The following is a 12,789-nucleotide window of genomic DNA, read 5'->3' on the forward strand; positions in this document are numbered from 1 at the left end:
TAAGGTTTTTTTTTTTTCTTTTCTTTTTTACCCTTCTCCTGTGCTCTGGAGCTTTTCAGATTCTCAACAATGAATTGGCTTGCCCAGCTCGTTTGGATTACAAAAGGTTATTGTCTTTGGGTCTGTCATAATGCATTTGGCCTTTTTTTTTTTTTCTTTTCTCTTTTCTCGTTTTTCTTTTTCTTTCTTTCTTTTTATTTTTTCCCTGTGAAGTTTCCACACTGGCTTTGTCTCAGCAGCCCACAGTGGTAGCAGAGCTGCCAAGTTTCCCCACAGCATTAGGACAACCACTGATCCAGCAATGTGTGCTGCATCACTAGTCCAGGCTGCCCATAACTGCTTTGAGACCAGCCTTTCCCTTCTCCCCCCAGCTCTCCCACCCTTCACCCTTTCTCCCTTCACTCCCGTGGGATTTGGGACAGGAAATCCGCTGTATTAAATACATATAAAATAAATCCCATCTAGGTGGGAGCTGACCATGAGCTGCCCCTTTGGCACCCTCGCCCCCCGCACATCGTGCTTGAGCAACTCTTACAGATCGCGTACTGCAGCTGGCAAGGCATCTTAAGAGCTGTGTCTCCTGCTGAACAAGCCTCCGAGCTGTCTCGAGCTGTAATTTGCTGGCAGACATCTGTGTTACTAACAGTCTTTCACAGCTGGATCTCTGGCCTAGGGTTTTCAGTCCGTGGCTTGCAGAGGTTAAGCTCGTATCAGAAAGGAGGTACTTCTGGTGACACTGACATGTCCTGGCAACAGAAGCATCAGGGAGGACTCTGACCACAAGAGCAAAGTGCTGCCAGTGCTAAAAGAGGTAGAAATTATGGGAAAGAAGTGCTCCTTTTAAGGACTGCACAGAATTAGTGTTTTCCGTCTCTTCCTTTTATTTAGCATTTAAGACACGGTTGGCAAGTTTTCCTTTACACTTGGGTAAGTCCAGTGAGATCAATTCTGCTTTGCACTGAATGTATCTGAGACATCTTCCCCAAACCTGCTCGGTGATTTTCTGGTTTACTGTGCCCCTTACTGGCATGTGTACACACAAAGCTGCCTCTCCCAGTTTTCCTCCGTCCGCCTCCTGCAGCACCAGAGCATCCTTACAGCAGTGTGTTTAACCAGAGGCAGACAGAGGACACTACCAGTTGGCATTGGCCTTTTGTGGTTTCAAAATTAGTTTTTTGCTCCTCCTTGGAACGTAAACAGTGGCCTTTCTGCTGTTCTCATTAAAGTAGGATTCTTTAAATGCTTGTTTTCAGATCAAAGCTTCAGTGTTTTGACTCCAGTAGATTTTAGTGGCGAAAGAGCCCCAGACAAAAGTCCGGTTTTACAGCTGATTTGTTTGTGACTTCTTTTGCCCTCCAGGACCGCACGGAGTTGAACTGGACCCATGAAAAGCGGTTCAACCCAGCGCAACCCCAGCCACGCGTTTTGGGCTGAAGCCCAGTGAGTGACAGGGCTGCGTGCTCCACCCGAGCGTGCCCTACTGCTGTAGGGGCTGCAGAGCCCTTAGCAGCAGCCCTGTGCCTCCAGAGGCCTTGCTGTGGTACGTGACCAGCCGCCCGACGGCCAGCCCCTTCTGGGGAAGCGCTGCGCGTCTGATTTATTCCCAAGCAGCGAGGCTGGTGCCCTGGGGCCGGCGCTAAGCAAAAACCATTTTATTCTAGAGTCAATATTGGCCACTTGCTGGCAAGCCGCCAGCCTATTCTGCGCTCGCCCTTTTCTTTTCCAACAGGGAATGTCTTTCAGCCTCTGAGCATCTGATTAAAAAAGCAACTTCACTTTTCAAGCCATTTTATTTGGTTTGGGATGGATGCCTCTTGCTTTCATTGTGCAGCCTGCCTCGCGGCCTGCGGTTCAGGCTCCAGCTCACAAAACCCAGGGTCTCATTAATCACTTATTGGGGATCCGGAGTGCCACGGCGGGAGCCAATGTACATGTTTTGCTTGGTAATGCGTGAGCCCGACTGAACAAACATTGCCGGTGTGGCTGCTTGTTCCTCGCTGCCCCGCTCCGTGTCCTCTGACGCGTTCAGGTAGGCCGGCCGAGGAGCGCCTAAGCAGATTGAGAAATGCCACCGGGAGCTTTATGAAGCAGGCGCCTGCGCTGCACCCCCGTTTAATATAAATTGATTTATTGAATCAAGCACAGAAGCCCTGCTACAGAAACCTCGGGCTATATCCTCCGGAGAGCCACCTAATAAAACAGCCCCGACTGACACTCCTCATTAGCTTTCCCACCGATCCCAAGGCAGCATTTAAAGTGACACTGTCCCTCTTTCTGCCTGAATTTATCTGCCGGCTAATGCCGCTGGGTCTAATTAGCTTAGCATTATTAGTCTTATTCAGATAAGCTGCATTTCCTAACAGCTTGATTCCAACTTGTAAAAAGTAATTGGAAGTCTGCAGACCCTGTGCCGTAACCTGCTTGATTACGCCTTTTAGCCAAATTCATGTAATTTACAAAAAGTCATTCTCCTCTCCCCCCCCCCATTTTTTAATTGAGCTTTTTTGTCGAGTGAAACCTTCTGCGCTTCTTCTGTTGAAACCCCGGCCGTATTGTTGTGTTTGAGACCTCAGCCGTATCCTTTGCACAATCACCAGGGAGAGATCAAATTTTAATTTCATAATTACTTCACAAAAAAAGCAGCCTTTTCCCGAGTCACTCCTGGTATTAATTTCCTCCCAGCAACTTACATTTTCATAATTTAATGATTACGGGCCACCTTAGCAGCATTAGGCCTTTCCAGAGAAAGGAGACAGAGGGTGTCATTTTTGCAGCAGGAGCCGTAGTGCGCGGCCGCTTGCCTGGCTTTTTTGTCTTCGCTCCCGTAGCGAGGCACTCGCCGTGCACAGCCCCAGCATTTTGGGGATTTTCAGCCCTCGCTGCAGGAGCAGCAGGAGGTGGGAGCTGGCCTGCTGCATACAGCATGTCTCCTGGTGGTGATGGATGGCTCTGGGGTCCCCAAGGGAACACATGCCACAGGAGCCGAGCCAGTGTCTTTGGGGCAGGAAGAAGCAAACACATAAAAAATAATAATGCTGCAACAAAGGGCGAAACTAAGTCTGAGGTAAAGTTCTTTGTAAATGGCCTTTCTGAGGCCAAGAGAGCCTGGAAAGAAAGTGTCTGGTCCAAGCTGTGTCCTGCAGGAGCATCTTCCAGAAGCAGTGCATACAAGACCTGTCCCTATGTGGCTGCACAGCTCCGCTTGGGCTTTGCCTCAGCACAAGATCAGGTTCCTCATGTGCAACGACACCAAAAGTCTCCTAGTTTGTGGAATCAGTTCTATCAGCTTTTTTGAACAAGGCTCCCTAAGTCCTTGGCCACCCACTCCCCAGCTTTTCCTCCACCACTTTCTTTTAATGATTCATTAGAGGCAAGTGTACTAAAAAATCAGCCACACTTAGGGAAGTGCCTGAGAGAAGATGCCAATGCTCAAGTCTGCAAAATGGGCTGAGCAAGATGGGTGGAGTTCGCTTTGCTTAGGAGTTACTTCCACAGCAGTACCTGGTACTTGGCGGACACATCCTCTCCAGAAAAAGCCCACAGCTCAAGTACCAGTCTGATTTGATCAAACTGGAGAAAATATCTGTATGAAGCCATGCTGAGAGATTTTAAACTTTTAAATGTATACATGTGTAGACAAATCTGGAATTTGCAAAAATTAAACACTGTACAGTTTCAGGTTTAGAAAAAGGAGTTGCTGCCTTCTCTATGAAAAAGAGATATTTTAAAACTTGTATGTTTTCCTCTTTACCTGAAAGAAACCTTATTAGTGTGTCTTTGTTTAGAATAGACGTGTCCCTAAAAACTCTTTTGTGCACATGTGTGCATGCATGCCTTCTTTAATCCATCTGGGTTTGCCATCATCCTTTCTCTTACAAACATTGCTGTAGTTGTGTGCTTTTATTGTATTTGTATATTGTAGTTTTGCCTCATTAAACTATGTCAGATGAGTAATAGGAGAAAGACACTGAGGCACTGAAACATTAAAACTAACATATCTAGAGGGTACTTAGTATCAGACAGCACTCTCTGGATTTAGAGAGCCTGACTCTGCAAAGCACACGTATAAGGACATTTAAACAAAATTATGGTTGGATTGAGACATAAATTGCAAGATTTTCAGTGGCTCTTTGCCTAACCTGTGCTACATATCATTTCTCCTTTTGGAAAATTTGGTAGTAAGCACTTACTTACATTGGTTTGATACCTGTAGTTCGATAGACAGTAAGGAAAATCAGTTCCTCTGGGTTGGTGATTTGAGCTCTGTTATTCAAAAGTAGCTCCGGTCCACTGATTACATGGGAGGACTGGGGGGGAACTGGGAACTGTTTCTTTCAAATTTTATGTTGCTCAAGGATAAAAATCTAGTTTTTTATTGGTATGACCAAGAAAGGTCGAGCTTGAGTAACACAGGTCAGGATGATGGGAGGTTGGTTGGTTTGCTGGAGGGGTTTTGTTGTGCTTGTTGTGTTTGGTTTTGTTTTGTCTTTTTTTTTATTTTTTATTTTTTTACAGAATAATAGCAAAGTAGTGCTAGAAATACACTGCATCCACAAACCTGTCTCAAAGGAGAATCTTCATCCTTGTGTTCAATATAAACTAAGATATTTTTGATGGTGTAGTGCTTTTTCTTTGTGCTTGCCACAAGTGGGTTTTGCCTTATGCTTCAAGCTAAAGCCCTTTGATGGCAATTCTTTTTGCTGTTCCTCAGTTTACTATCAAGTGTCACTAGCAGAGATGTAAAAACGAGCAAACATTCAGAAGCCAAGTGCTGTGGAACAGCAGAGCACACAGTGGGCATGGAGTCTGGATTCCCCTGTTGTTTGTAGAACTGAGCCTTCCAGGTCAGCATAGATTGTGTTTTTGCTACCATCTGTTGTGCCTGGGGATGCCAATGCAATACCTTCAATGAACAGTAGACTTGCATAGTTTGCTGTAAAAGAGAACACAAAGTAGATTTTATTTTTTTTTTGTCACCGGCAACTTCTACTCTTACATGAATTTGTCTGCTTTCAGAAGACCAATTTTAAGAACAAATTATATGGCAGGAGAATGCTTAACATATGTAAGAAATTATCTAGGATTTTGGCTCTGAAGTTTGTGTTTGGGAGCTGACTAGTTTTTCAAGTTCTGACCCAGCAATATTCAGGTAGTTTTGACTTTCTCTTATTTAACAAGTACTAAAGCACTGCTAACAACTGCAGGTACTGCAGGAAATTTATTTCATAGATTGTCTTCGGCATTTATCAGCTTCTGGTGATTTTTCGCCATGTATTTAGAGCAGATTCCAGTTTGCATACGAGTAACATCATGTCAGTCCTAGTTCTTTCGTTCTGACATCTCTTTTGGCTCCTGGTGCGATTTGGCCTGGTTTTCCAAAATGTTGATCCTGAGTCCAAATGTAACTTTGTGGGTGGTACATATGTCAAGCCCTAGTTCAGTATTTTTGGACAGCAGTAGCATTTCATAATTCTTTTGAAACGAAAAGAAGAAACAAAGTTAACTGAAAAAAATGCAACTAGATTTAGCTGGGCACAAGCTTGCCTTTTCTACTCCCCCTTCTCCACCCCCTGTGTTTTTCCATTTGGAGAAGTAGAGGTTTACGTGGCAGAAGCACTGACAGGATTTAGGCTCGTTCAGAGCAGCAAGCAGTAGTATGGCTGTGTCCTTATAACCTTAGAACCCATCTTCTCGTGCCCTGCTGTCTGTGGAATCCTTCTGGGATGGCGATGAGGAGGATGAGGAGTTCAGAGGATTGCAACCTTGCCTTTATGTTTGTTAAAACAGCAAGATAGGCTGGGTTACAGGGATGTCTGAATAAGGCTGTGTTGGCATTAAAAGAACCAAACAACCCCCTCAGGTTCTCCATATGTCTGTGTTTGATATACCTATTGCCATATTACATCTTTATATACAGCATACTCTCTCTCTAAAGAGCACAGGAAGGTATAAATGCAACTTTACTACATAAAGTCAAGTGAAATAGTCCAGAAGGTTGTAGCCTGTGTGAAATAAACACATGTACAAAGTACAGGAGGTTTCACACGGCATAAATCACCGGGAACTTCATAGCTTCCTTCCTTCCTTCGCCCCAGCGCAGTTGCAGAGCTGCTAGCTGAAAAGCTGTCCTTCATCATTCTTTTGCAGGAAACCACAGGCTCATATATTATTAATTCTGTTTCGCTAGTAGTGCAGGGCTTAGGTACTTCTCTCAAGTGTCTTAGGTTGCTTTTCAATGTATCCAAGCCAGCTCCACTGCTGCGGTTGCAGTTCTAAGCATTGTTTTTCAAGGGCTGATAATTTTTCAGGCAATAGCAATATCAATAGGAAAAAAAGTGCATTTGAGATGAGTCTTGGCACCCACATTCTGAGCCCAGGAGATGATTTGCTTGTGAGAAACCATGAAACAAATCGCTGCGGCCCTCTGGTCATCTCCGACTGAGTCACATAGCTTCAGGAGGTCGTAGGCCAGCCGGATGCCCTTCCTAATCTGTTGATGAAACAAGTTAGCTTCAGCCCTTGCAACACTGCCTCTACCAACATCCCTGCACCATTGTGTCACAGTGGAAGACGATTTTTGGTGGGTCCATAACAGATGCTGGACTTAACTGTGGGGACCATTCCTTTGAAGGACACAAGACCAACTGATGCTTTTTTCTTTTCCACCTCCCCTTCTTTTTTCCCCTTCTTCCTAAAGCACAGCTGGTGTGAGGTGCTACAAAGGAAAATGAAGGGGGGGGAGAGTGGGATGAAAAGTTGGTCCCTGTTTTGGCTACTTACAATGTGAAGTGGGGGCTTTGGTCTTAAGTATTTTTAGTTCTCATGCAGATTATGTAATCTGTGGGTAAAGAATGGGTTTGTTTGTTCCTTTAGAAAGGGGGTTGTAAATAGTTAAGTCACATCAATGTAGTCGTATTTGCTTTTTGTAACAAATACCTCTAGCAGTTTAAAAATCCAATAGGAATTAAATCCTTGGGTTTATGGTTTGGATTAGTCATTTAACTCCGATGACCAACACAGACTCAGCTGACACCGTTTTACTTGGTGTCGGAGCACAACTGCCTCTAAGGAAAGGAATGAGAAGAATTCAGACTCCTCCTCGGGGAGGCTTTGCCAGGGCTTCCAGAGCTGTGGTTCTAACGGGAAGCTTTGGGATGTGTTCACAACCAGTCAGGGAGTCAGTAGAGTGATGGTAAAATTATCCTCCTTGTTCAAACCAGGGTGTCCCAGCTGGTGAGTGAGGCGGAGACCTTAGCTATTGCCTGTTGGATGTAAGAATAGGAACGGGAGCAAAGTCCGTGACTGACTGACTCATCCTTCCCAAGAAAATGCCAACCCGAGTTTTACATGTCAGTGAAGTTTTGCCATGCTCTCTGTGTGTAGTGATTTGTGGCCTTTGGTTTAAGAGCTGTAGTTTCCCTTCCCGCAGTACAGAAGCCATTTAAGTGCCTTCTCCATAGCATCCCTTGTAGAGATTCCCACATACCCCAGATACTCTTGACTCTCTGGTCTCCCATGAAGCACCCACCGTGTTTTGCAAACCTTACCTGGTTCCACTTGGGGATTTCCCATGTAGTGATGTTTTATAGCGTGGGAGTGGACTTGTCCACTACTGTTTCTTCTTTGGATTTTGGTTTCTTTTTCTCCTTTCTCCCCCTACCCCAAAGCCCTAATATGGACCCTACCTGTGGTTACTAAGAAATGAAAGGGGAGTCTCAAGTGGGTCTACACTACTTTCTTTTTAACAGGTTTGCCTAGATGTTGCAGCAAGCATAGCTGTGTAATCCAGCACCATTTACTGATCCCAGGTCTGTGCCATATTTTGGTGAAGCAGGGGGCAGTTAAACTACAATCTAGGATTTCACCTTTACTTTTTAATTTCCTGCTGGTTTGTGTCCCATTGCTTAAACTGAATGCAACTCCCCTGAGCTCAAGCAAGCAGCCCAGCTCGAGAGCCACGCAGCAGGGGCTGGCAGGGACTGGCTGCTGTCCTTTCCTTTCTCCTGCTTGTTCCTTCCATGTCAGCAAGGAGTGCTGACCTGTGCTCTCAGTATATGATTTTGGTATCACCCTGAGGACTGGGGGCAGGGGTAGAAAGGAGGGGAGGACAATACCCGGGGAAAGCATGGGAGGAACAATTCTGTGGTGTGAAGGGAAGCGTGTCCCTCTGGCAAAGCTGTGGGGTGAGGTACTCTGACCAAAGAGGGACCCCAGGTTATGTTACACAAGCCATGGGGCTCTGTGGCTGTGAGAGTGACAGCCATCTATTTTTCTGATTTTATTTCTCACTTGCAAAATTGCTCACCTTCTCACCTCATCAGTGTCAACAGCTGGATGTGTAAAAGGTAGAGTACGCAGGCATGAAGCGAACAGAATCAGAGCATGAACATTTACTTCTCTTGTCTCTCGGCCATTGGAAAACTGCTGCGAAATGTAAAATTTCTGACAACCTTGGATGTTGCAGTCAAGGTCAAATGAGCACTAAATAGCCTTCTAAAAGTCTTCAGCATGTGAAGCTTGCCTTTAGTTTAAGCAGTCCTGAAAGGTGAGAACAGGATCAGAGAGCTGTTTCACACTTCGGCCACATACACACTCCGTTGCTGCTCACCATTTCACATTAACGGTGTGAATCGAGGCATTGGTTGGTTTCTTGGCTTTTTGTTTCGTTCCTATTTCTTTAATGGTGCTGTGTTATGGTATAGCTACTGCCATAACCCACAGTATGTTACCTGGTGAGGATGCTATTCCAGTCCACCTCTTTCTCCTTGCAGGCAATAGGAGCAGGTCGGCACGTTACATACTTCATGGTCACTTTTTTTGTGGTGAAATGGACTAAATCTTCGGGAAGAATCTTTCCATGGAGAAAGAAATGTACATCTCGGATCAAAGGCAGAGTCCCTAGGAAAAATAATGATTTTAATAATAATAATAATAATTAAATAATCACATCTGCTTGTTTCAGGGCAGTGGGTCACTAATTGAGTTCAAGCTCTGTAAATGTTGTTTGTCCCCCCCTCACAGGGCATACAAAACCATTGAGGAAGACGACTTGAAGTTTCCCCTGATATATGGAGAAGGCAAGAAGGTGGGCACATGTGCTTTCCTCAGACCAGAGGAAGAACAAATTCTCTGCTGTTTACCACTCAATTTAGCCTGTGGCAGTCCACTGTTTTCCACTCAGTATCTCTTTATTTTATCGTTTTGACAGCTTGAAAGAGTATCTTGGTTCAGTTATAAATCAGTCTCATGTCTGGGGTGGAGGGAAGAGGGAAGTCATTTGCTGTTCAGTTTCATTTTGGTTTTGTTTCATTGCAAGTAACTAGGCTGCAAAGAGACCGTCTTCAATAGATGACTTTAAATGTTTCTATTTTCATTGTAAAATATAACTAGGATGATTGAAGATAGCAAAATAAGTCATGTTTGCTGAAAATGAAGCAGAAGGATGTTTAAAAACATTTTACAGTGCTCTGAGATGCAAAAACCCTAATTTAGGAAGGGGAGGGATCAAGGCAGGATTTAGGAATTATAACAGCCCTTAAACATGTTTTCTTCAGCTAGTGTACGTGAACTCACTGTTGAATTTTTCTGATGTGATTGCTGATAGTTTTTCTTGAAAGTAAGAAGTGAACCCTTCCATTTGGGTGAACTTTGTTTCCAATTCCCTGATTAAGAACAGTGAGATCATTAGTGCTGATCCCAGCAAGCTTAGCTGGATGCAGCAATAGGATCAATACAAGGACGCAGTGGTGTCAGTTTGCCGATATTTGTATGCTTGCTGTGTTCCTAAATAGTGCTCCCCTGCTGCATTAGGCTCTTATCTCAGTGCAAAAACACACGCTCTTCAGAATTAGCCCAAGTTTTAAAGGTTCGGACCTGCAGCTTATCTCTGAATTTGGTTAGGTTTATAATTATTTGCAAAATGTTTCACGCATATCTTTTAAATTTTCTCTCTTTTTGCCTTATGGAGCCAGGGGTTAGGGAGGCAGAATAATTTTGAGTCAGTCTTGCACTGTTACTGATGCTGTGAGCAATCTTGTTCAGAAGCTGCTGCAGCAAAGGTAGTGTTCTGGGGAGGTGATGTGCAGGGAGTTAGGGTGCCCATGGGGCAGGCTGCCTGGGCAGGCTCTGGAGAAGCTTTAATGAAGAAGAGCCCAGCACCTCTTGGGAAACAGCTCCTGTCTCAAAGGAGGATGCTTAGTGAAGAAAGCATTAGATCTGAGGTAAGAGCAGACCTGATTTGGACCAGCTCTCCACAGAGAGCTCAGTGGGCACTGGCACTCTGCGTACTCAGCAGTTTGAGGTGTCCTTTGGCACTTTGCCTTGATGAAGAAAATATGTGGCAATATGTCAAAAGGAAGAGGCCACAGGTTTCTTAAGTGATTAATTAGGCTCCTCATCCCTTTTATAAAACCTGTTTACTTCATATTAGTGTAATTTGCTGAAGGTGTGCTCTCATTGATTACCATGGGACAGTGAGGCAACTGAGTTAGATTTCCATAGTCCCAGTCCCTTACAAATCGTCACAGTCTAGGATGGGCATACTTAGACTGGCATGGGCACAAATACAAAATGAGAAATGGAAATGAAGTTCAGATATTGATTAGCTATGTTAGATCTCAAGTCTCTGGGAGAAAAAGAGTTCATCCCTAGCTGTGACGGTTGTGAAGTAGGAATGTTATCTCTTTCCATGTTGACACAATGCACGAAGCAAGTTTTGATCCCATTTCTTTATTTCTAGGCTCGGGTTATGGCAACAATTGGGGTGACCCGAGGACTGGGAGACCACGACCTGAAGGTGCATGACTCCAATATCTACATCAAACCTTTCCTGTCCTCATCTCCTGAGGTAAAACAGCCAAGCTTTGACTATGTGGTTTGTGGGAGAGAAACAAGTATACTTACCGTGCTTATTTGTTCTTCCAAAATCTGACTCCTGAATGTTAAAAATTCCTTCTCCAGTTGTGTGCCTGCCTCTGGTTGCTCCACATCCCAGGCAGAGCACTGATGCCTTCTCATCCTTTTGTCTGTAGTTATCCCGTAGCCTCACCATTCTGTGTGGCAGACACCCAACTCTCCTCATCTTCACGTGCCCCAACACCCTCTGAGGCCTGGATCATGCAGCCTTCACAGAAGCTGACACAAACCAGCGTTCTGCAGAAGGGAGCATTGGATGTCTTCCACAGTAGCATGGCATCCTGCTTTAGGCAGAGGGTACCAGATCCAACTGCTAAGTAGGAAAACGCCAAGAGTGCGTTGGAAGAGTGCTTTATGCTTCCATCTGGCTGCCCCTTCATATCCAGCGCTTAATTTTTTTATGGTGGTTCTGTGCAAACCCATAATAGTGTCAGAAATGGCAATGTGCGTTCCCAGATGATGACATAAAGAGGAGATTAGGCAGTATTTACTATACTAGGGGTAGTGAACCTGCTACTCACCTCTCTGGAAACCAGTTTTAAGTGCCTCCATTGTTTTGACTTGCCTCAATGCAAACAGTTCTGTTGTTTGACCATCATAGACCTTGCAGTGAGGGATACAAAGGCTTCTAAATGGGTTTGAATGTATTTGGTTATTAACAAGAAACATTCAAACCTCACTTTGTTCTCTGGAACTTTATTCATGTTCCTACATCAGGGAACGGATGACACATTTTCAATAAAATATTAAGCAAGGGCAAACCATCCTGTGAGAGCACAAAAAGAGGAGGCTTTGCTGCCATGGCCCAAATGCTGAGAGCCATCCACTGTCAGCTGCCTTTCCATTGTTTTAACCATACCCAGTATCTGACCTTGAACTTACTGCTTGATATAGCAGCGTGAGAGAGTGAAAATACACAAATGGCATAACACCGCTAGAAAGGAACAAAAGTATTAAATTGACCTTGCTTAGAACATTGTAGAACATCAATTTAAAAATGAAGCACTGAGAGATTCTGGCCCTGAGGAAAAGGAGGCGATCCAGAGACAGCCCCTTCTTTGCTTTTCCTTGCTGTCAGTCCAGTCCCTTCCCTCTCCCCCATTTGAGTGTGTGGTGCCCATCGCTGGGACCTGCTGCTGTTCTCCTCAGCCAGGCAGGCAGCAGCTCTGCCCTCATCACTCCGATGGTTTTGCTTAGTGCCAGCACAATGATGCAGTTCTACCTATTTATTTTTCTTTCTGGCTTGCTGAGACCCAGCATTTCTGGGGAATGTAATAGCTGCAGCGCAGTATCTCAGCAGTACCATCTCTGCTGATTGCTGCTGCTGCTCTATTTGTCTGTGTGTATAAACCACAGCTTCTCATGGGCTTTTCTGATTTGTGTGTAGTGCGTGTGTGTGAGCGCGTGTTCAAATTCTGGAATACGTCATTCAGTTCCTATGCTATCCACGTTTCAGGATCTCTTAACTGCTTTGTTAAAGGGAAGCAAAATTAGCTTTGTTTCCATATTCCCTTCTCAGCTAAATTCAGTTAGAAATGTACTAGGGCAGCAGGAGGAAAGACAGAGCACCTGCCACCTCGATTTAGAGATGTGGGAAAGGAGGGGGAAAAAACAACATAACCTGAATTTTATTAGGAAGTAAAAAATATGATCCAACTTGCTTTCCATTACACCTCTTCTCTTAACCAGCTCTTCCTTCTCTTCCCAGAGAGGGCTCCAGTGCTTTGTTTCCTCACATTCTTCTCTGACTTGTTCTGCCCATATGTGGACACCTTGCACAGAAACCAGCATTAAGAATCAACCTCTTTATGCTGCCATCTGGGCACCCAGGCGCTTGGAAGTGCAGTGGCCTCGGGCAGCAGTCACATTTGGCCC

The 12,789-nt window shown here is 44.7% G+C and overlaps 1 protein-coding gene across 2 annotated transcripts in view; it reads left to right on the plus strand.

Annotated features, from left to right (window-relative positions):
* The window catches only part of PPM1H (protein phosphatase, Mg2+/Mn2+ dependent 1H), a 138,153-nt gene that overhangs the window by 110,287 nt on the left and 15,077 nt on the right, over positions 1 to 12,789 (plus strand). For both annotated transcript variants that reach the window (XM_068669329.1, XM_068669328.1), the window contains exons 7-8: positions 9,022 to 9,085; positions 10,739 to 10,846. In XM_068669329.1, the coding sequence (XP_068525430.1) occupies positions 9,022 to 9,085; positions 10,739 to 10,846 (172 nt within the window). The remainder of the gene's footprint in view (positions 1 to 9,021; positions 9,086 to 10,738; positions 10,847 to 12,789) is intronic.

This window comes from Anas acuta, chromosome 1, assembly GCF_963932015.1.
Source record: "Anas acuta chromosome 1, bAnaAcu1.1, whole genome shotgun sequence".
Classification (NCBI taxonomy): Eukaryota; Metazoa; Chordata; class Aves; order Anseriformes; family Anatidae; genus Anas; species Anas acuta.